Source organism: Diachasma alloeum, unplaced genomic scaffold, assembly GCF_001412515.2.
Source record: "Diachasma alloeum isolate Michigan unplaced genomic scaffold, Dall2.0 Dall_scaffold_00183, whole genome shotgun sequence".
Classification (NCBI taxonomy): Eukaryota; Metazoa; Arthropoda; class Insecta; order Hymenoptera; family Braconidae; genus Diachasma; species Diachasma alloeum.
The window spans coordinates 2,540,652-2,564,125 of NW_021680349.1; the positions used below are offsets into that span (position 1 = coordinate 2,540,652).

Genomic DNA, 23,474 nt, shown 5'->3' on the forward strand with positions numbered 1-23,474 from the left:
TTTTATTCTGTTAATTTTCGTTTAATTGGTTTTAATAATTTATATATTCTTTTTTCTATTAGTCCGAGGCCCCTATTCACTGATAGATACAGATGTGTATAAAATAATGCGTAGGAAATCTGTTGTTTCAAGTGGTGGAGAAAAAATAGATGAATAATTCGAAAAATGTTGTGTAATTTAAACCGCAAATATCTCTGAAACGAATGACCTCTGATAAATTCAAAAAAAATATTCACGAAAATAATGAAGGGATTCAAAGATGTATAGATCACATTTTTGCTCAGTAATTATGAATATTCTCTCAACATCATTCGTTATCGGGACAATTTTACCTCCAAAAAACTATAAAAAATTCACTCGATACGATTAATCTCACCCCTTATCTCTCCACCACTTCGCAACACAAACGAAAAAATCCCTAAAGTATATTTACGCTATATCACTGACGATTAATTGCAAAAATATGCTCTTCAATGAAGAATTATGTACAGGCTCCTTGCATATTTGCATTCTATTCACGAAAAAACACTTCAATCAATTTTTCCTCCATCTACCCTAGATATATATTTATACTCATATAATAATTAATCTTGGCTCAACATGAATTGATTGTTTCAAATAAATAATATTAACCTCCCCCCAAACACATACGCCAATTGTTTCACTGAAACTCTCCGTTCATCTCTGAGAATAATCCAATTTCAATGTTGTTTAATCGCGCTTGTTCCTTTCGATGATTGTAAAAATATTCTAATGGAAGAAACTTTGTATTTATAAACCACTGTTCTACTCAGTTTCAAGATAATCCTCACTCCCCCTCCCCTCCCTTAAATAAACTAATTCAAATAATCTAATTTTCAAACATTTTTAATCATCTCATTTTAATTTCCTACTCCCAGTTAATTCTGACTTAGTGTTATTATTAATCATACTCGACTCTCATAAATTATAAATACAAATACATTGTCACATTTAACTGTTGTGCATGCTTGAAGGATAATCGTCGAATACCCTTGAATTTAACTTATTAATCAAACCTTGTAAGTAGTACTTCATCATTAAAAACTAAACTCTGAGTTTAGAGTAATAACTACTTAGACCTCCGGTGTAATACACTGTATCGAATTGCGAAAAAAAAGATCGTAATATAATGAAAATACGTTAACTTATCAGGATTGATAATTCTTTCTGTTTGACTAGGATTTCTCCTCAGTGGTGAATTTCAATATATAAATATTTATATATTTCGCTAAAAATTCACCTGTTTAATCACTCTTTTATTCAGTATTCATTGAAATTTAATTCTCATCTGATGACAATCAATGCTCCATCGATGAAATAATTTCCATCATATCGGAAAAAAATAGCAAAAAGGTAACAGAATTATACTGCAACACGAGACGTAAGCAGGCACACGTAGGTGTGGCCTCTATTCGTCGTTACTCTTTCTCTAATTCTCATTTTAGTATATACATATGTATATTTGTGAGCACATCACGTAGACTTGAGTTACATACATGATATGAAAAGAAAAATTTACACGTTTTTATTGTGTTTTTGTTTTCATACGCTAGTGCATTAATTTGCTTTTAGAATACTATTGAGTCCTGCGTTTAATGCGGTGATTTAATGAGCTTACCAGAGTGACGTGTCCCCGAAAAAAAATGTCCCACAGGCGTATTGAAAGACTCTCCACCCACGAGGCCACTAACACAGGTTTTTTTTCTCTCGCTCTCTTATGTACAGAAGTGATAATTTATGCATTTTTTTGTGATGGGTTTTCGTTTTTGTTTTACTCGTCCCACTCGTCCTCGTCGGTGTCACTGCTCTCCTCCTCGCTGTCGCCGGTGTAACCGAGCAATCTCGAACGCTCGGCGAGAGCTCGAGATAAAGCACCGGCTAAACCTCCTTGGGGAACTGATGGCGCCGCTGGCTTTGGATCACTTGTCACTGGCTTCAGGGCTATTCCCTCGCGAATTTGATTTAGTAAGTCACTGCGGGTGTCGGTGACTGGGGGTGGCTTCTTCTCGGTTTGATCCACTTTCTGCATGAACAAAAAAAACAGTTTATTGATGAGAATTGATCTATTTTAGTGTGAAAAAATTAAAGTACTGCAACGGGTGAAATTAAATCAGTTTGATATTTCGTAGATAGCTCAGGAAGAAATGGATTTAGAGGAAAATGTGTGAAAGACTGTTTTGTTCAGAATTGTCAAGATTTTGCTTGAAATTTTAAATTAGGCGAGAAAAATTTGAAAAAAATCATGAATCAGCGTCACTCAAATTACGGTTTACAGAGAATTATTATTTTTTTTAACATTCCTCGATTATAAATAAATAATTGAAATTGTTTAAACTTCCGAAAACCCCATTTTTTTAGACATGACATCGGTTTCTGGTAAAATTCTAAATATGAATAAATTTGTTACGATTCCAAACAAATGATTCAAATGAGATTCAAATTCAGACATGCAAAGTTTAAATAGTACAATTATGGATAACAATAAAATAATAAACATGTCTGTTTTAAATAAATAAAAATTTTAAATAAATGTTCAAAGTTTAAATAATGAAACTGTCCGGCAACTTCCAAAAGTAGAAAACCTTTTTACTGGAGAAAAATAACCAAACTACTTGGATATTCTTAAATTAACGCAAGAATTGAAATGAAATTACGTCGGGAATATTTCAGGAAGAAGTGGGTTTAGAGAAAAATCTCTCGCCATTTTTTGTAAAGAATTCCATGAGCAACAGAGAAGATTCATTCAGATCATTCCTTAAACCCATTAGCTTGTAACATTTTCAGAATAACCCACGTAAAATCCATATAAAGCGTAAAAACCACATAAAACCAGATTAATGAATAAATCAATTTGAGATGATGAAAATTTTTTATTTACCTTGAGCGTTGTACCACTTCTAATAGCATCCATAAGTTTCGGCCTAAGATCATCGCCATCACCATTATTATTTCCACTATTACCATTTCTCGCTGGTGATATTGCATTATTAATTGCGCTATCACCACTTCCAAAGTCGGGAAGAGGGGGAGGGGGTGGTGGTGGAGGTGGTGCTGGAGCTGAAATACTCGAAGAATTTGAAACACTTGAGATATTCGAGACGCTGGAGACGTTCGATGTGTTGGAGGTGCTTCTTGGTGGTGGCGGTGGTACGGTCGGAGGTGGAGGTAAACCGGGGGAGCCTGAGGGGGGTGGCGGCCGGGATGGCAGGGTCCTGTGGGCAGGTGGAGCACTCGGAGGGGGTGGAGGCACGTTCGTTCGCACTGGTGGCAATGGTCGTGTGCTTCTTGTTTGATTCTATAAATAAAATCACACGCACGGGGACATTCAGAGGCGTCTTTCAAACACACGAAATTCTTTATCTGTATTTTCTGCATTTTTCGATATTTAATTGTGACAAAAAATAAAAAAATGAGTTCTCTTATTTCTTTGAACATTTCGAGGACAATATAACAATTCTTGAGTCAAATAAAAAAAAATTTTGGAAGAAAAATGAGCAATATTTGAGTACTTTATTATTTTCTTTGTGAAATCCTTCTCAATTAATATTTTGGTTCGTCTCCAAAAGACAATAACATTCATTTACAATGAGAATTAGCGATTTGAATTATTTGAATTAAATAGTCAAATTAAAATTAATTAAATTGACTTGAATTGAAACTGATTTCAATAAAATGAGATTTAGCGATTTGACCATTCGACAGTGCGGTTTTTACTGCATCCAAAAACATATTCAATGCTTTACTTTTAGTTTTTTTAATCTAAAAACATCACCAAGTGTGATTTTTTAGGAAAATCCATGCAGTAAAAAAAAATTGGAATTTTCCTACCCTTTTATCAACAAAAAAAAATCGAATAAAAACCTTTAGAAACCATTTTTCCCTCTTCCAATCATTATGAGAAGAATGCAATAATTGTTTAATTGAGTGCAGCATTCTCTTCAGATAAACAGTCCATAAAATCGTTTCATCTCCTCGCCAAAGAAGAACGGAAACTACCTTAATGAGGATAATTGATTAACTCACATTGTTCATTCCAGGACTCGTCGTAACAGGTACCGTCCTGGCAGGAATGGGGGGAGGTGGATCAGAGCTGGGTGCAGGTGGCACCGGTAATGCTGGCAACGACTGCGTACTGGTGGGTCCAGCTTGTCTCGTCAATTTACCAAGGTCATTCTCCACCGCCTTCATTCCACCAGCCGCATCGAGGTAACTGTAGATGAAATCACGAGTGCTTTTGCTCGTCAGCTGTTGTCTCGTGATGCCAGCCACGTCGAAAAATTGCTTGAGTTTTGGATCATTTGGGTTCCAGTCGAGACCTTTGTGGGCGTCCCACCCCATGTGTGCTAAATGCCTGCAAAACCCAATTACTTAATTCAGAATACATCATTAATGGCTAAATTATACATCAGCACGAATGAAAATTCATTGAATAAAAATTTGAGACAAATGAATGTGCATTTTTTAATTATCGACAAACATTACCTGAAATCCGAGGGTAAACCAATGTCAGCAGTGGTTAATTTCCTCTTGGGATCCTTCTCCCGCCTGTTTTTCTTCTTGTACATTGAACTTCCCAGACTCCCATTGACTCCTAACGACGATGGGGAGCCATTCAACGTATTGGCACCTGTATTCGTCGAGAAACCAGTGAAATCAGGAGTACTATTAGGACTTCTCCTGGGTAATGTCACCACTCTCTGTTGCGCCTCAGCATCCAATCTCGCTTTTCTGTCCTGTCTCCTTTGTTTATTCGCATTTAATCTCTCCAGGAGAACACTCCTACAAAAGAGAGACCAAATTCATCAAGACAAATCCATTAATAATAGCGAAGTGGCAAAACGATTCAAGTCGATTTTGACTATTGGCCAGTTTTCATTGAATATCTCGGAATCCAAGGGGGATAGAAAAAATTTTGTTATGAGCTTTTCTGTAGCTCTCGATGCGCTCTACAAAAAAGGTTTTTACGAAAATTTCGTCATCTCCCTTAGATTCGGAGATATTCCTCGAAAACTCAGGAGATTATCTTCTTTTTTTATTTGAATTGTTGAGAGAGAGGATAATTGGTACCTCATAATCACGGCTTCAGTTTCATTAGCAAAATTGAATGCTGCCATACAATCCTCCCCCTCGAACGTATGAAAATACGTCATAGGTGCATTGTACGACATTGAATTATACAATTCCTGTTCCCACAACATGGCTTTCCTCTGCAAACAGTACAATCTCAGGAAGTAACTGCGTTTTGAGGTGTCCCTTATCAACGTTATCACACCGGTATTCTTCTTTATCCATTCTCGATGGGCAGGAGGCTCAGTCAAGTACAACTGTATGACTCCTGCCGCTAGGCACTGCAATCACAATTGCATAACTCCGTTTTTATTTGTTATCGATATATTTCTTTCTTTATCGAGTGTTTAAGGTTTTTGCTATAATTGTTGGGATTTAAGCAGGTGATTAGGCTCGGGGGAATGATAATTTCTGAGGGTTATCTGCGTGGCATTTATAAGCAGATCTGTTGTTCATTATCAGTTGTTGAATAGGAAAACACTTGTGGAAATATTTAGAGGGAATTGTGCATTCATTTGGACTGAGTAGGGAGAATGTTTATTCGTCAATTATGAAGTATGAGTAATTTCGGGATGGATTTGGACTAGATTTACTGAAAATAAATGAGAGAATTTAAGAAAATAGTCCAGAGTTCGATGACAGTTCATGAATTGTCATTGTGGCTCAGAAGTTTTACTTTAAAATTTGTTTGAATCGAGAATAGGTATTCATCAAATGGAATTAATGAATAATGAATAAATCTAGAAGAAATTCTGCCATCATTTGGAGCGAATGAAGACTTTTAATGATAAAAAATAAAATACAAGAATTTTAGGGTCATACATATTCTGGATTGAATGCAAAATATTCGTCGATTTTATTATAGAATTTGTTTGAATCAAAAAGATTTGTTCATGAAATGTAAATAATGAATAATTTATCAGTAAATCCAGAAGAAATTTCTGCGTCATTTGGAGCAAATAAAGAATCCTACTAGAAAAAAAAAATATCCAAGAATTTTAGGGACATATTTTGGGCTCAATCCAGAATATTCATCCTCAAACTAAGAATTTTTTTATCCAGAATTCAAGGAAATACTCCAGAAAGTGACATAGAAATGTCTGAATTGTGGTATGTGGCCCAGAAGTTTAGCTTCAAGATCAGTTTGAATCAAAAATATTTCTTCACGAACTGTAAGTAACAAATAATTCCTCAATAAATTCAGAAAAGATTTCGTCGTCACCCAGACCACATGAGATTCTCACTCAAAAAAAAATCCAAGAATTCTAGTCACATATTTTGGACTCAATCCAGCATATTCATTCTCCAACAAAGAATTTCTCCACACAAAATTCAAGAAAGTGCTCCAGAAAGTTCGATGGCAATGAAGAATACTAATTCATCAAGCAGAACTAATGAACAACGAATAAATCTAAAAAAAATCCGTCATCTCTAAAATAAAAAATAAAATTCGAGGATTCCAGGCTCATGCATATTCCCTGTCGAATCCAGCAGCTGAATCCCCAATCTAATAATTCCTCTCCCCAGAACTCAACAAATTGCTCCAAAAAATCGACAATGCTCGACCAGAGCCGTTTAAAATGTTCTCCCCAGAACTCCTTCCTCTTCGTCCCATTGACAAACCAAAGTCCAAGAGTGAGCCACCAATGACAAATCCGAAATGTGGAAATAGCACTTTCGCCCAGCAAAATCCCCGGAATATCAATTCCCACCTACACCGTAAACCCAATTGTCCCCGAATCGAGGTCACCAAAACTACAATGAATAATAACTCTCCACAATGGCAAAAAAAAAACCAAATTCACACAGTCAGCATCCGCGTAAAAATGTAGGTCAGTGTTGACTCAACGAGCGAATATTCTCACGGTTGAGCAATAAAAAGCCTTCAATCATGAACCCTCACCTGGCAACGATTTCCAATTAACCTGTAAATCTCCTCGTTCTCCTCAGAACTGAGGAGTACACATCCCCTGTGATCCTTGGTGCTCTTCATACTCCGTATTAACCTGCTCGGCAGGTTATGTTCATCGGTGTTAGCCTACCCCCGTCGAAAAATACAATATTTCGATGAAAAATGTTCACTGTTCCAGCCCTCCGCGCATGTTTTATCATTCACCACTGGCACTTGACAATTATCATCGTAATTTTAATCACTCGCACAATTTGTTTATCACCCAAATTAACCATCACCATGAAAACAAAATAAATCGACAACAAAAAAAAAACAATCTGCCAGATACCCTACCGACATTTATCTTCGAACTGTGTGTCGGAGGGGGGCATTAAAAAACCCACCACCCACGAAGGCAAATATACTTCCCCGTACGTCTGGCGCACTGGGCACAGGAAACTCAAATGACGGTTGATGACATTCCCGTCCATCCGGTTCGCAATGGACCCCGTTCCGTCATTCCCTTCATAACCTAAACCCCTCCCATGCTCCCGTCCCCCACGAAAATCCGATTAATCCCCTGTTTTTCCGTCCCTTGACCGAATTCAGGTGAACACCGAATGCCCCGCTATCTCCAAAATCAATCCCGATACATGTACTCGATAAAAACTCGAGTTCGCGGAATCGCGGGGTCTAATCTCTTATCACTTCCCCGAAACTCACTTTTTATCTACTAAAAAAACAATCCGCGAAATCTCGGCGCACCCAGCACCAGGAATGACGATTTTCCACGGGAATTCGTGACGTGATTTTTATGCAAATCCCATTGTCGAGGTACTGAATCATCTGCATTCATTTTCGATTTACGACATGACTCATTATGACGCGATCATTCCCCCCGCAGGTAAACAGCCGTTATCTCCTCGATAAATTGGGAATAATGTTAGCAAAACCCTCTGCACATGCCCAACAATGGAAATGAAAAACGAAAGCGGAAACAGTAGTCTTCAGAAACGGGCTAAAGTTTCAATAGTCAAAAAATTTTGAATAATTTCGCGGGCGTCCTCCGGCGCTGCAGTCGGCCATGTTGCCAAAAAAATTGCAAATGGCGGACGTTGGATAAATCGAGTCTGCAGTTTGCACCTGAGCCCTCGCATTCATGTCAACAAATGTCCAATTATTATCCCGAAGGAATTCGTAATAAAAGTGTCTCCGAGTTTAAAAAATGGTGACGAGATAATTGTGCTCTTGTGAGGGTGTTCATCGTAATTGTGTAACGAGGATTGCACAGAGGACTTGTGTATTAATTGCGCGGGAAAAATAAGGGGAGAAATGTCTGGATACCGAAGGGTAAACTATTACGAGTTGTGCAGACTCTGCACAAGCAGTGAGGGAAATAAATTGAATATATTTCGAGAGGAGGGACGTCGCAGGCAGCTCCAGAGTAAAATACAAACGTATCTGCCAATTCAGGTTAGTTATTTTGTTATTTTTATTGGTGAGACTGGGGATTTATGGGGCTTCGGTGGGTGATTTTGAAGGTTCTGGAGGAGGACTCGCTACCAAAGATCGTTTGCCACGAGTGTGTGAGGAAGTTGGAGAACTACATTGAGTTTAGGGAGACTGTTGTCAGTGCTGAGGGCATGCTGGAGTCGTACTTCACCTCGTTGAGGTTCTCGGAGGACTTTCTCAAGGAGGGGAAGGTCTATGTCAAGAGCACGGAGAAGGAGACACCCTCCAGCCCTCAGGATCCACTCAAGATTGATCAGATTGAGGAGGAGGAGGAGAGCGATCCGCTCATATCGGAGTCCCAGGGACAGCAGCAGGTTGTTGTGGGGGGGCTTAATGCCTCGAATATACAGATCATCAGTGGGGTGCAGGCCAGGGTGCAGCAGTACAAATGTGCCATGCAGGTATTTTCATTCTTCATTATTCCTGTTTTTTTTTTTGATCAACCGTTTTTAATTGGTTATAACTCAATATTGGCTGAGTGAATCTTGGAGAGTCACTTCTCATTTTTTAGGGATTTTTTCAGGCTTTGAAATGAGCTCTCATTTGGTGGAATCGTATCATTTGATTGGGAGATATTGAGGATATAAGAAGGGTCTATTTATTATTTCATTAGTGATTTTAATTCAATTTCTTAGAATGTTGGATAATTCGTGAAACAATAACAAATCAATCAGTTTTTTCATTCTATTCTGATACCCATAAAATATAAGATCCATTCTACATTTGAGTTGTTTCTAAATTTAATGTAACATCCTCTTTAATTAGCATATTCTCTAAATTGTGATTGATTTGAGGACAAAATGTTGAAATATTTCGTTTGTAGAGAATCTCAAGAACGACAAAAATCCTAAATTACAAGATCTTTTTAGAATAACAAAAATAGGTGTTCGAAAAAAAATCGTCAGGAGGCAATTCTTCGAGAAATATTTTTACGGAGAATTTTGTGAAATTCAAAAATAGTTGTTAGATATTATTCAATAAATCCACTCGTTTCTAAAAGCAAACTAAAAGAAAGTTTTCCTAAATTTTCCATTTTTCCAGGAGACATTGATGATTTAACAAGAACCCATTTAGTTACTTTTCACAATTCTATTACTGATTTCAATTAATCTAATTTTTCAGAACATCGAGTAATTTCCAAAGAATATCGAATACTCAAATATCTAAAACATGAAATTCATTCTGTTTGGAATTATCTCCTCTCGACATTGAACCCAATCCCCCAATTTTCAGATGCAATCTGGTGGCGTAGCATCAGCAGTGGTCGAGGCAACAGCCGAGACCCACTACAGCTACCAGCAACAAACCTCCCAGCAGTTGTCCCCCGAGAATTCCTCCCCCCAGGCTCGCCTCACCGAGGCCCAACCCCAGCCCCAACTCCAGGTGCAGAATCAAATTCAGAGCCAAAGTCAAATAAACTTGCAGACCCAGCGCTCCCAGCAACCAAACCCAATCAGCACAATAACCCAGATCCAGCAGTTACGAGAGTTCGAGAAACGCCAGTTACAACTCGAGAAGGATCAGTCCCAACAGCCCCAGGTGGTCAGCACAGTTCTCCTGAAGGCAGCAGATGTCGAGCCAGAACAGGATCAACTTCCCTCAAAAGAAAATGAGAATCAAAATCTAGAGTCTCCAGACGCCAGTGTCCAGAACTACGCAGCAGTCCAAGCCACTCCAGAGGTCTTTCTCAGTCTCAACTTCAAGGACTCAGCGATCACACAACAAACCCCTCGAGACGACGTCAAAGAGTTGAAGGATTTTATAAAATCAGATGACGCAATTGCTCGAAATTCGATTGGGCAAATCTCTGAATTCCTACGCATACGTACCTGTCCAGAAACAAACTCCCTGATAACAGTCAATCCTCAGGTAATCTTTATTATTATTATTTATTAACAATCTTGAGTGTATTAATTCAATTATTTACTAATGCTTAAAGATACAAAGTCCTATTACATGGGGAGCGGTAATGCATAGATTAATCGTTTAATTGCTGTTAGATTAACTGGGGGACTACCGCGAGCTTTAAAAGTCATGGGCTAATGGGGTGAGAAGTCCCATACGTTGAAGATCATTTATGAATGTGTAAAAACTAAGAATTAGTGCAAAAGAAAAAATTGTTCACTGTTCGTTACAGAGGTAGCTCAATTTTTAAGCCACAGAGATTTTTTCTTTTGAGAATTTCAAGTAACCAATTTCGTTCTTGTCTAAATAATCATGTGAGTTGTCTTGTTGGAAAGAATAGTGCAATTTTTTTAAGAAAAAAAAAAACAACCGAATGCACAGCTGTTTTCGAATCCCCTTTGACTTTTTCCTTGATCACTGAAAGGCAAAATAAAAATTGTTAGCAATTCTGACTTGATTTCTTAATGAATCCCCAGGCGATCTGTCAAACTGGAAGGAACCTGGACTGTCGTGACTGTGGCAAGACCTTCGAGTCATTAACCCAGATGAACAGCCACGAGTGTCCAAGTTCACCCCTCATGAACGAGGTCTCCGAGATTGAAACCAAGGACGAGCCACTGACTGGAAATGGCACAACAACATCATTCAGCTGTGACGTATGTGGTAAGCCGTTCAAACGAAAAGAACACCTGTTTCAACATCGAAAATTGCACACTGGTGAGAGGCCATATGTCTGCACAACTTGTGCCAAAGCGTTCAGTAGGAAGGAGCACCTGGTGCGTCACTCAGTGTCACACACTGGGCAGAAGATGCATGAGTGCGAGATGTGTGGCAAGAGCTTCTCGAGAAAGGACAATCTTCACAAACACAGGAAGACTCATGGGGTCGCTGGGCCCTATATCTGTGAAACGTGTGGCAAATCCTTTGTCGTTAAGCATTACTATCTCATGCATCTCACCACTCATGCACCTACTCAGGGGGAAGGGGAGAATTGTCCTGATCCACTCCCCTACAAGTGTGATCTCTGTCATAAAGCGTTCTCGGTTAAGCAGTATTTGACGACACACAAGCTGAGACATCGATCGAAGAATAATCATGGCAGTCAGAGTAGTCAGAATAGTCAGGCACAGCAAGCTGCTGTCAGCACCAGTAATGGGGTTGTCACCAGTAGTGTCACCAGCACGAGCAGCTTGGGGAGTGGAAGTGGTCAGGAGGGACAGGTTGTCGAGATGCAGGGGGTGGGGGAGAGGGAGCAGGGGCAGCAGCAGAACTTTGGGAGCAATCAGTATCAGGGGAATGTTCAAGGGTTTCAATGAGATAAGGGTAAGCGTGTCTACTATGTGCTTCTTCCTAATGGCAATAATCATAAGATTGTTGTGGTTTAAGGGGGAGGTTGTAGGCACGCGTCTGCTGGGTTGCAATTACGAGAGCTTGGGAATTTCGGGGGATTAGCTCCAGTTTATTTCGCTAATATCTTTTAAATTGATGGTTTTTTTATTTTTCTATGGATCCGTTCGTTTTTGAATAACTGGGGGTAATTTTCCCTAAATGCAAAGCAAAATTCTTCTTTATTAGATGATGAGCGCGATCATGGTTGATTTGAGAATGACATGTCAAGATATCTTTTTTGTCGAGAATGGCATGGTCTCCAGAAAAGATCTGTTGACATTTAAAAAATGTAAATTTTGTGAAATTCCAAAATTTTGTTTCGTGATTATCTCAATCACAATTAATTTGGGAACAAAATGTTAAGATGTCTTTTTTGTAGAGTATTTCATGAACTCCAAAAAAGATCTATTGACATTCCAACATTTTCAGAATAATGAAAAAAATATATTTAAAAAAATTCTCGAGTGCTCGTAAATGCAACACAGCTTTTTTAGTTTTAATTTCTCTTCGGCCAACAAGCACTTTTTATTTTCTATTCGATAAACATATTGACCCCTCTGGCAAATTTTGTACTTTAATAACAATATAAAATGAAAATACCGATAATCAAAATGTTTTTCGTCACATCGATAAAAAATAATGCAAAACAAACCCCCTTCAGTGTAAAAGTGTTTTACATGAATTCTTTGCAGTGCGCTTAAGAGACTGACAGACTTTATATAACAGTGTAAATATTTTATCAGATGAATGCTGAAGTATTATAATTGCAGGTGCGATGGGTAGAGGGTAGCGTTATTAAAATAGGGAGAGACAGGGGAGATATTCGTGCAAAATACATTGAAGTGTACTATTAGGTTTATCGATTGGAGATTGAACATATGATGGGCGCAGTGTCGCCGTTATCGACTATTTTTTCAGAAAAAAAATGATAATTCCACTAGGATATCTCATAAGTATTTAACTTTATTTAAATATTTGGTTTTTGGGGAATCTTATAGTGATTTGTGTCGTGGTAACAATTGTGTGGAGCCATAGGAGCTTTAGAAAATTTTATTATATTTTTTTTCTAGGTTTTTTTATTTTGAATACATGACAAAATCTAACGACGAACTCGTTGATTTCGTTGAGGAATTATTTTTCAGCGAAATTGTGCAATACTCGATCGCAGTGCGAAGCATCACGTAGATGTAACTTCAATCCTTAATTACATTTCTTAATTCTTCATTAATTGACGGTCAGCTGTGGCCCTTCAAACTAAAAAAAAAATGGAATAAACAGTTCTAGGGAAGGTGTGTTTAGTTGATAATTAGTTATATGTACGCGTACATACATGTATATACATGTATATGGATTAGAGTAGACGATTTTAAGACCAAAGAATACTATATTGTGTAAAGGGAGGACGACGAGAGGAATAAGGAGGAAATTTAAACTGTATGTGTAATTCTTATCAATTAGGTTGATAGATTATATATTATAATTATCATGTAAGTGTGATTGAAGTTATGGGATTATACAATTTCTGGAAGACTTGATTAGAGAATTAGTGGAGTGCCATTGACCAAAATTAAAGGGGGAGTAGATAAATGGAAATGTACGGATTAAATTGCATTTTAATAATCGCCATGGATAATTTTAACTCATCGAATTGCGTTTTCATTTTGTAACTTGTAATCGAACTTTCGGCTAAATTAGAATTTTTCCGTCATTATTGAGGGATAGGTAATATGGTTAATCCTTCGACGTCTGAATATCAAATAAAGAGAATCTTTGAGAGTGATTGGGATTTTTTATTTTATTTTTAATGGCGAAGTGTCTTAAACCCTAGAAAAAGTCGATGATCTTTATTATTCACCAAACTTATTTTTTTTTCTGTTTAACGTCTCAGTTGGTACATGTAAGACCTGATGAAATTGTAATCAGGAAGATTCTCGATCCTCCCAAGTGCCACGACCACTGGGCACTGATCGTAGATGTATTTGTCAGCTGCTCGTCTCAATACGTCTGCAGACACTCCATCGAAACGTAAAAGTCTCTCGTTGAACGTTTGATAAGCCCCTCGATGGTAAATGCACATCGCAATGTCGAGGAATCTGTCTTCTGGGGTTTTCACACTCATCAATTCCCGCATTTTACATTGATTCACTGCTCTGGCTACTTCTTTACTTGTTATGGAGGTGCACAGGCGCATCCACTCCTTCTGGACCATGAAGGTCATGTCCTGGAAGTTTAACGTTTATATAGTGAAAAAAAAGTCTTGACGGAAATAAAATTGCAGAGATCATCACCTCCAATTGCATTCTCTCGCACACGAAGTAACATCCCCACAGTCCGGTGCAATGCCATCCGATATTGAAGGATTTGTAGAGGTGACACATGTCTGTGCCGAAGGCACATTGTGCCAGGTATGGAGCATTATTTTTGTAGCCTCCTGGACAGCGATAGCCATAATCATAAATTAGAATTACTGTTAAATTTTGAACCAGTCAATTCGTTTGTATTACAATTCTACAATTTTTAATTATTAAATTAATCATCAATTAAATATTTAAACTCCAAATTACTTTATCAATCTATAATTTAGCTAGGAAAATGGACGATTATTTCGTTAATCGAAAATCCTTTAAAATTTAGTATTATTTATTCAACAGACAATTGACAATTCCATATTGTCAATTATTTTACTATTTTTCAATTCCGTTGATTATATGGAAACCAATGACTAATGGCCATTCCTGCTCCTGGAATAATTTGAATAATTAAACAGCAAGGGGAATTGTTTAAATGAAAAAGTTCTTTTCATTCTCTGAATTGTTAGTTATTTTACAGAGGAATGATCAGACGTTTTCTTAGTATTTTTGTGGGATTGAATGTAAAGAAAAAATGGTACTGACCATCAGCGAGACTCCACTGTCCCACGAAGTCCTTGGCAACAGTCATGGCGCAGTGATCATCGCAGTCCCCATGTCCTGGCCCTTCCACAGCCATTGCTACGTACCCCAACTCCTGGTCGTCATCCCTGTACCTCATCTCGGAGCCTGTGTATCGGAAGGATAGGGATGCTGGGTACACCTCCTGGTCGATTTGTTTAGGCGGCTTGCAGGGGTCAGGCTCTTCAGTCTCAAAGTATCTCTCAGTGATGCATTGGAGGTCCTCGAAGGATGTGCCACCAGTGCTGATCATCGTCATGTTGTGGGGCCTGAAGAGACGGTTTCTGAAGGAGTTGATTGTGTCTGCTGTCATATTTCTATAACAAAAAATTAAAAATGAGGAATTTTCACGGGATTCAAAACCCACTGTTCAATACGAGCAGAAAATCTACTTTATTATTTAATTATTTAAGGAATTGAATTTTGTGCTTCACTTCAACTCACTCGATGACACACGTGTCCGGGTAAATACTCCTCCCCAGGTTCGTCCCCTGATACGCAACAGTTGGAAGATAATCCATCGTCATTCCCTCGAAATTCCCCTCCATCTCCTGCAAACGCCTGAGGATAACTCCCTTCTCCCTCTCAACATCCTCTTCGCATATGATTCCGTCCAGAATTATTTCCGCCAACAGCCCCATCAATCGCTCAAAGTCCCATGAAGGGACTGTCCCATAGAAGAGGAAAATATCCCTCGTGGCAGTTGCTGATAGCTTAGCTCCTAGTTTCCCCAGATCTTCTTCAATATCTTCGGGGTTTTTACATCTTGTTCTCTGCGGGGAATAACGTTGCATAATAAAAACATCTTTCTGGGAGAGACGATTCGGGGTTTGATAAGATTTCCCATTCGACTAGAAAATTCCCTCATCCAATGAATCATCTGAAGAATTCATCCATCAATTGATAAATCCTTGAATTTGCCTTTTGCTAAATAAATATTTTTTCTAGCTCTGCCGCGAAATCTTCAGGAGACTTAAATCTTGTTTTTTGTGCAGAATAACACGATATTATTTCATAAAAAAAGAAACAAATCAAAAAGAGTTTTTTGCCATAATTTCTTCATGATCATTGTCATAATTATTTTCTTCGTAATTATCATTCCCTTCATGATTATCATTTTTTTTATGAAACTTTGAGACTTGATAAGATTTCCCACTCGACTAGAAAATTCCCTCATCCAATGAATCATCTGAAGAATTCATCCATCAATTGATAAATCCTTGAATTTGCCTTTTGCTAAATAAATATTTTTTCTAGCTCTGCCGCGAAATCTTCAGGAGACTTAAATCTTGTTTTTTGTGCAGAATAACACGATATTATTTCATAAAAAAAGAAACAAATCAAAAAGAGTTTTTTGCCATAATTTCTTCATGATCATTGTCATAATTATTTTCTTCGTAATTATCATTCCCTTCATGATTATCATTTTTTTTATGAAACTTTGAGACTTGATAAGATTTCCCACTCGACTAGAAAATTCCCTCATCCAATGAATCATCTGAAGAATTCATCCATCAATTGATAAATCCTTGAATTTGCCTTTTGCTAAATAAATATTTTTTCTAGCTCTGCCGCGAAATCTTCAGGAGAAATCTTAAATCTTTTTTTTTGTGCAGAATACCACGATATTCTTTCATAAAAAAAAAGAAACAAATCAAAGAGTTTTTTGCCATAATTTCTTCATGATCACTGTCATAATTATTTTCTTCGTAATTATCATTCCCTTCGTGATTATCATTTCCTCTATGAGAAGAAGCAAATCGACTTGATAAGTGCTCCCACTCAACTCAAAAATCCCCCCATTCAATTAATCATTTAAATAGTCCCATCAATTAATAAATCTTTCAACTCGTTTTTGCTCACTCGAAACAGCAAATGCTCCATGAATAAAGCAGCCCCTCTCTCCTTCGGATATTCATGAATCGCCCCAGCCGGAAGAAAACACCCCACAGCAGTGAAACAGGAGTCTGCTTTGTACTCACATACCAATTTCATGTCATTTTTCAAGTACGTCGAGTCCATCACTCCTTCAGGAACCTCAACATTACTCCCCACACAGGGAGCGGGCCTAGACGACACTTCCCGAGCAGCGAACTGAATAATCAAACATTCAAAGTAATTCCCAAGTGATTGGAATAATTTTCACGTGAATTTTAAACAGTTCTCACCCTCGAAAAAGCCTTGAAATTAATTTTTGGACGGACACTGAATGCTCCACGTAAACTCCACATCTTCAACCGAGTTCTAGCCTCCACCACTCAAGCAAAACAATCGACGCTCGTTTCTCCATTCGTTTGTTTTTTTATTCTCTTTTATTAAATAATTCTTTACAAAGCCCAGTTGTCATTCGATTATTAAATTCTAAAGTTGCAGAAAGTATTTCATACCCAAACTCGACGGTACGATTCCAATGCAACAATATACATTTTTCACAAAAACATGATTTACTTTATCACACATACCCCAAACACATACGAACATTAACACAATTAGATTATAATATACATGTATTTCTTCGTCAATAACTAGTGCAATGGAAAAGAATTATGATAAACTTTACATAATTGAGTTATCATTCGTTAGTTGGAAATATCGAGTAGCAGATGTAACAGGAGTTTTATTTATATACTATTTTTGAAACTCCAATCAATATATATTTTCATTTGTTATATATCTTTACGGATTTGTCGACTTGTTAATTGATTAGTTGTCATTCAGAAATGAGGGGGAAAGAATAGCTTGGAGACTTTAAGAAAAATTCTTGAGAAATGGGGGAGGATGGGGCAAAATGGACACTCATTACTGTTCTCTCAATGTTCATAACTCGGAGGCAAATTGATCAATTGAGGTCAGTCTAGGCTCATCACAAAATAAAAAGGTTGTACTTGCCAGAGAAAAAAATTATCACATTTCATGAGTAATTCAATGAGTTTTTGAAATTGAAAAAAAAGTAAGTTTAAGTTTTGCCTCATTTGCCCTTATATCAAGGGGAGACCGCACTGAAATCTGAAAATCGTAGGGCCTTTATTTATCGTGCTGATGAGTTTATAACTCCAGTTTTTTAATGTAAAGAAGGAATCGCGTGATGAGGATACCTTTGAAAATATTATTCCTTTAAAGCCGCTTTCTAATCGATAAAAAAATCTTTTTTTTTTTCATTTTCTCAATACTGTAGATGAAGACACCAGAGATTTCGAAATTCTTGTGCCTTCTCCCCTTAAAGTAATGGTATTGTGTCGATAACAATTTCAATGTTCTCCCATGAATTTAGAGTATAGGGACGAGGGGTGATAGAGTAAAAATAATAGTGGAAATGACAGTCTTAAAAATTCCATTACCAAAATTTCGAATGTCAAGCGCAGTATTTTCCTTACAATCTGTGGTGTAAAAGTAAATGAAGTAATTGTTATTTACAAATACAGTGTGGGATGCTGTTACAATTTTTGAATCCATGCGTTTCAAGAGAAAAATTGCACATGAATTGATCAAGTGGATTTTGAGGTTTTAAATACTTTGCATGGCAGTCGAACATTGAATTTTGAATGCAATTGATTTTGGGGGGTTTCACCCGAAGGATGAGATAATCGTGACGTCGGGCTTTTGTGTTTTAAATGTAGCTACTGCGTCGGCGGTTACACCAGTGCCCGTTACGTCGAGGTATTGAAGACTCATTGCATTCGCAGCCAAGTGCACCAGACTTTGATTTGTGACCAGTGGATAATTCCTGGAAAATATACGAATTTTTGTTAATGTTTTTCAGGAGTTTTCAAATTATTGAAAAATTAATCCTAAAATTTGCAGTGGAAAATCTTGCAATTGTCAACAATTACGAATTCACATGAAATTTTGATGGAATTACAGACAAATCAATTAACTTCTGGAATATTCAATGAAATTAAAATTTGCAGGCAATGGGAACTACTGAAAATTAAGAAATTTCAGTAAAGTGTTGCTCTGCATTTTCAATCTCCAAATTTTTGGAAATGAGTAACACATTTCCAACATAATTAAAACAAAAGGTGGAAGTTTGTGGGAGATTGTTCGAACTTATTGATTTTTATTCCAATGAATAATATGTTTTTAAATTAATAAAGTTCGCTTGGGCCATGTTCAGGTCAGCAGCAACAAAAAATGACAAAAATCACTAATTAAATTGTACTACATTTCGAATACCAACGCATTCCTTCAGGGGCTTTTTTTATTCTGAGATAAATCCTGAGCATAAAATTAGTAATTACATGATTAAATGGCTAAAAGTCTACTTTTTTTTAAAATTACTAGTTCCAAATAGATTCGCAAAATATATTTAATATATTTTTAAAATATATATAATTTTTCTATAATTTAGAATTTGAAAAAGGGCTATAATAATTTATTAAACCTCACCTTACAACTAATGTTTTCAAATCCGGATTATTCAGAACCCGAATATCGGGCTCGACCAGGATAACATCCCTGATGGAGTTATCGAGGACCCCGCGATCGCAAATGTAGCTTCCAAGGGCGCAGATCGATCCGTCGCTAATTCGACAACGCGACGGATCATTCCACGTGTAGAAGTCGTCCTCAGGGGCCGCTATGTATTGGACCACGTGGTTGTCCTCATAATGCCGCCGCGGAAGAGGACGCGGTCTCTGCTCTCTGACTTCATTCGTTTCAGCGAATTCGGGGGAGTATTCTAGGTATATGTGGGTTAGTGTCTTCGTACTGCTGAAACAGCGGATCTCACTGTCACCGAATGCAGTACATCTCAAGTCTAAAATCTGTCAAATGAGAATCAATTAAAAATCAAACAAGTTGTCATCGAATTTTATATTATGAAATTTGAGAAAATTATCAAAAGACCTTTTTGTGGGAAATTTCCTCAGCAAAAAACCTTTGGATGAATTCTCAATTTTCCAACGCATTACAATTTTTGTTTCCAATTCATATTAAAATTTTGTTATAAAATGACTCTTTTGTGAGCAAGAAATTCCATAAAATCTTCTTTGATCAATTGGGTATAAAATTAAACTCACGAGAATCTAGAATTTAATTAGAAACAATTACAACGACTTTAGAACACTATCTCTAAATTAAACAAATCAAATTGTTTCATTCAAAACTGAGACAATCTATCGATAATTAAATTCAGAAACATTTATCAAAACATCGTTTATAGGAAAATTTCTAAAACTCAACAATTTGTTAAACAATTTTATTAAAAATAAAAATGAAAAATAACCATTTTCAAATTTTGCAATGACTAATCCTTCCACATTTTTCTAATTTACCTCTAACGCTTTGAACCCAAATCTCGTCGCCAGACTAGCATACGCCACGCACTCCCCCAGTCGTTTGCACGAGTTCAGTCTCAATTCCTTTAATTTCGGAATTTTACTAATAACGAGCAACGAGTGACCAGTCACCCACTGGCAGTCGGTGAGAATGAGACTCGTCAGATTAGGCATGTGGGTGTCGATTCTGAAGAAATACGACTTGTTCGTCATCAAGTTGCAGACCTTGCTGCTCTTCAGGGAGAGTTTCTCGAGGGTCGAGGGAAAGTCGACGACTCGAATCTCAGTGCTTATGATTGAATACTCCTCGATTATGAACTCCTTGAGGCCAGTGCAGGTCTCGCAGATCGAGGAGATGAAGTCATTCTTCAGTTCTTCCAGAGAACCTTCGTCCCACTCTCGGGTCCTTCCGTTTATGGCTATACTCGTCGTCAGGGGCTGCAGGAATTTCACGTAGGTTTTCAGATCTTTTATTTGCATTGGGGTTGATCGGAAGTCGACTGTTCGCCACAGGGTTCGATCGCGACAGACACTGTGGAGTCTTTTGCAGCATCTGTTAAATAGAAAATTTATTAATTATTTTATTCTGATGAATTTGTCAGGATTTTTCTCAATGATTAATTTTTAATTTGCCTCCATAAAGAGAAATAGCAAGACATTTTCACCTGAAGTCGACCAAAAAATGATCATAATTGAATGAATAAATAATTTAATTTAATAATTTAATGAGGAATTGCTGAAATAGTTAATTTATGTAAAAGTCATTTGTTAATTAAAATATAAAGCCTCTCAACAAAATGTTTCACGTACAAACTAAGAGACATGAGATCCTGAGGAGTGAGATACTTCATGATGTTGAGCAAAACATCATCAGAGAACTCCATAATACTGATCGGTTCAACCTCCGGTTCCCCATTCGCCTCGGAGGGATCCGAGAGCTTCGGAATCTTCGCATCTCGACTGCTCGACGGCTCCGGGGACAGGGATTTGCTGCGCTTGACCTTCATCTTCCTTCTGCACCTGTAAAACAAAAAGAATATCGTCAAATATCACGACGTAATCATCAATCTAGAACATTCCAAGAATTTCGTACAAGAACTTTACGAATATCTCCAGAACCATCAGTTCTAGGGAAAAATGTCAAAAGAGATTTTTCGTAGAAAATTGAATTCTCTGAAAAAAAGGTTTTTTAGCTTTTTGCTCTACACCCGCTAATTTAGAAGTTATGAACGAAATTGTCTTCGAATTCTGTTTCAAAAATTTCCGTTTTCAACCCTTCTTGACAATTTCACCAATCGAATAAATCTAAACAATGTCAAAATATTTTTAACGATTTTTTACATGATACAGTCGGTTGGACCATGCATGGGCTGCCGGGTGGCTATGATCCTGGCCCAAAGGGCCTCCACATTCTCCCTCTCGGCCATTGTACCTCTGACACTCCCAGGAATATAAAAATCTGATACTATCATGAAAATGGAGAAGACACAACTGAACTGTGGGAAAAATGCGTCAGTTTGTGATGCTTGTGAAATATCTAATTTTGACTTGCACATATTCACTCGTTATGTTCTGGCAGCAAGCCCAAAACTGAGGGAATATAAGCGATAAGACGTATTTTCCACCGTTCTTTGTGCTTCTTGCTCGTGTGAATTCTGGGGTTGTTCATTCAGACAGTAGTCATTCAGTCGTCACTCTGAAAATTCCATTTTTATTTCACGCGAGAAACGTTTCTCATCAAAATTGTGCGTAGTTGTGAGACATGGGGTTAACAAAAAATAAAAGGGAAAAATGCATTTTTCACTTCGAAAATTTCCAATGTAGAACGACTTTTTTTTTGCATTCTCACTAATTTCGTAGAAGTTTATTTTTTCATTGACGAGACCTAGTGATTTTTATTGAGACGTGTCGTTACTTTTTTATCGAAATTGTTCAGTTCAATGTAAAGTCAGACAGTAGGTAGGTATTCAATCTTCACTCGAAATATTCCATTTCTCTATTTGACAAGAACAAAAAGTTGTCGTGCATTCTCCTTAATTTTACCGAAGTTAATTTTTCCATTCACGAGACCTAGTGATTTTTATTGAGCCGTCTCGTTACTTTTTTACGAAAATTGTTAAGTTCAATGTAAAGTCAGACAATAGTCACTCAGTCTTCACTCTGACCACTCCATTCTTCTATTTTCCAAAAGAAAAAAAGCTCCCTTAAAAAAATAATGTGCAAGCATGTCAATCATGTGATATGGGATTTACAGAAAAAAATAAAAATAAAAAAATAAACAAAGTGATACTCTGCTCCGAAATTTCTCTGCGTTCTGTGCCCCCCCACTAATTTTATAGAACTTAATTTTTTCATTGACTGCACGTAGTGATTCCCACAGAGATGTTTCCTTTATTTTTAATAAAGTTCTTCAATTCACTGTTAAATGTTATCATACCCCTCAAACTGCTCCGAAATTCTCATTATTTCGAGGAATAGTCAATCGACTAATTACTCAATTATTCCATTAATGATTCTGCCATTGCGAAATAATCCGGAGTGAATGCCTCATATGTAAACAATGAAAGGGTGTAATCAAGAGTCAACAAGTATAACCTACAATTAGAACAATTAATTGGAGCTAATGAGTAATAAACGAGTGAATGTTGAGTGTTTACCTCTCGTGGAGCTGATGAATTTCCAAAAATAATCGACTGGGACTTTTTCTGGAGCCTCGATCACTGTGGATTTGTGAACCAAGAAAAAGAATAACGAAAAAACTCAATAAATCCCTCACATATGACAATTGGACTGAGGTGGAGAAGCTTTGCTACAAGTCAATGCGTTTGCGCGTCGATTGGAGAAGGAAAAAGTGAAAGAGAACTTGGCCTCGATACACGAGGTCAAGGCTCTTGGATATTTTTGGATTTTTTTTTTCTGGGTATAATCGAGTTTATTGTTTACTAGTTCAAATGTTCAGCCTCAACCCTTGCACATTTCATAACAAATATATATTTTCTACATCAACATTGTCAAAATAGCGCCATATTGAGGGGAGAGAACTACACAGGATTAGATTCGTGGGTTTTATGAGCGGTTGGTAAATGGGCGCGGAGTTTCTAGTCGTTAGATGGCGGGAGAACTAAATTCTTGGGGTTATTAGCGCGAAATGTCAATTGTATTTCGTTCACTGCGGTTGTTTATCATTATTTTGGGGTATTTGAAGTCAAATAGAAGATTATTATATTTTATAATTATCAGGAATGATGAATAAATTGATTGACAGATAATTTCAGCATTTTATTTGACTATTTTTTGAATGTCCCTGAATTGAAAAAGAAATTGATGAATTGAGGCTCATCACAAATTTTTACCAATTTTCTACTCAATTAATTTGACTGCATGATTTGATAGTTGTAACATTGCATGAGAATCTTAATAATAAAATAAATAATAATTATAAGGAGGAGATATTGGCCGAAATGAAATGTAGAATTTTCTTTT

General features: G+C 37.1%; 4 protein-coding genes across 7 annotated transcripts; 1 reads left to right on the top strand and 3 right to left on the bottom strand.

Moving 5' to 3' along the window:
• Positions 1-851: 851 nt before the first annotated feature.
• Positions 852-7,489, bottom strand: LOC107047807 (neural Wiskott-Aldrich syndrome protein). The gene is made up of 6 exons (XM_015270652.1): positions 6,992-7,489; positions 5,089-5,369; positions 4,504-4,800; positions 4,045-4,372; positions 2,900-3,316; positions 852-2,044 (listed from the first exon to the last, which is right to left on the bottom strand). Exons 1-6 carry the CDS (start codon positions 7,079-7,081, stop codon positions 1,793-1,795), a joined length of 1,665 nt encoding a protein of 554 aa, XP_015126138.1. The 5' UTR covers positions 7,082-7,489; the 3' UTR covers positions 852-1,792.
• Positions 7,490-8,095: 606 nt separating this feature from the next.
• Positions 8,096-13,565, top strand: LOC107047530 (zinc finger protein 184). Of its 2 annotated transcripts, none has more exons than XM_015270307.1 (4): positions 8,096-8,452; positions 8,521-8,892; positions 9,725-10,360; positions 10,873-13,565. In XM_015270307.1, the coding sequence occupies exons 1-4, from the start codon at positions 8,312-8,314 to the stop codon at positions 11,710-11,712; spliced, it is 1,989 nt and encodes a 662-aa protein (XP_015125793.1). In that variant the 5' UTR covers positions 8,096-8,311; the 3' UTR covers positions 11,713-13,565. The 2 variants fall into 2 exon arrangements, with proteins under 2 accessions (XP_015125793.1, XP_015125797.1); XM_015270311.1 differs by having other exon boundaries at positions 9,917-10,360.
• LOC107047540 (mitochondrial-processing peptidase subunit beta) lies at positions 13,562-16,997 on the bottom strand. Its single transcript, XM_015270317.1, has 6 exons — positions 16,884-16,997; positions 16,579-16,809; positions 15,160-15,488; positions 14,680-15,032; positions 14,074-14,216; positions 13,562-14,006 (listed from the first exon to the last, which is right to left on the bottom strand). Exons 1-6 carry the CDS (start codon positions 16,944-16,946, stop codon positions 13,662-13,664), a joined length of 1,464 nt encoding a protein of 487 aa, XP_015125803.1. The 5' UTR covers positions 16,947-16,997; the 3' UTR covers positions 13,562-13,661.
• Positions 16,997-23,260, bottom strand: LOC107047545. Of its 3 annotated transcripts, none has more exons than XM_015270333.2 (5): positions 22,649-23,260; positions 20,802-21,011; positions 19,989-20,544; positions 19,102-19,478; positions 16,997-18,439 (listed from the first exon to the last, which is right to left on the bottom strand). In XM_015270333.2, exons 2-5 carry the CDS (start codon positions 20,996-20,998, stop codon positions 18,280-18,282), a joined length of 1,290 nt encoding a protein of 429 aa, XP_015125819.1. In that variant the 5' UTR covers positions 20,999-21,011; positions 22,649-23,260; the 3' UTR covers positions 16,997-18,279. The 3 variants fall into 3 exon arrangements, with proteins under 3 accessions (XP_015125819.1, XP_015125812.1, XP_015125808.1); XM_015270326.2 differs by lacking the exon at positions 22,649-23,260 and adding an exon at positions 22,429-22,572; XM_015270322.1 differs by lacking the exon at positions 22,649-23,260 and adding an exon at positions 21,333-21,463.
• Between the last annotated feature and the right edge of the window lie 214 nt (positions 23,261-23,474).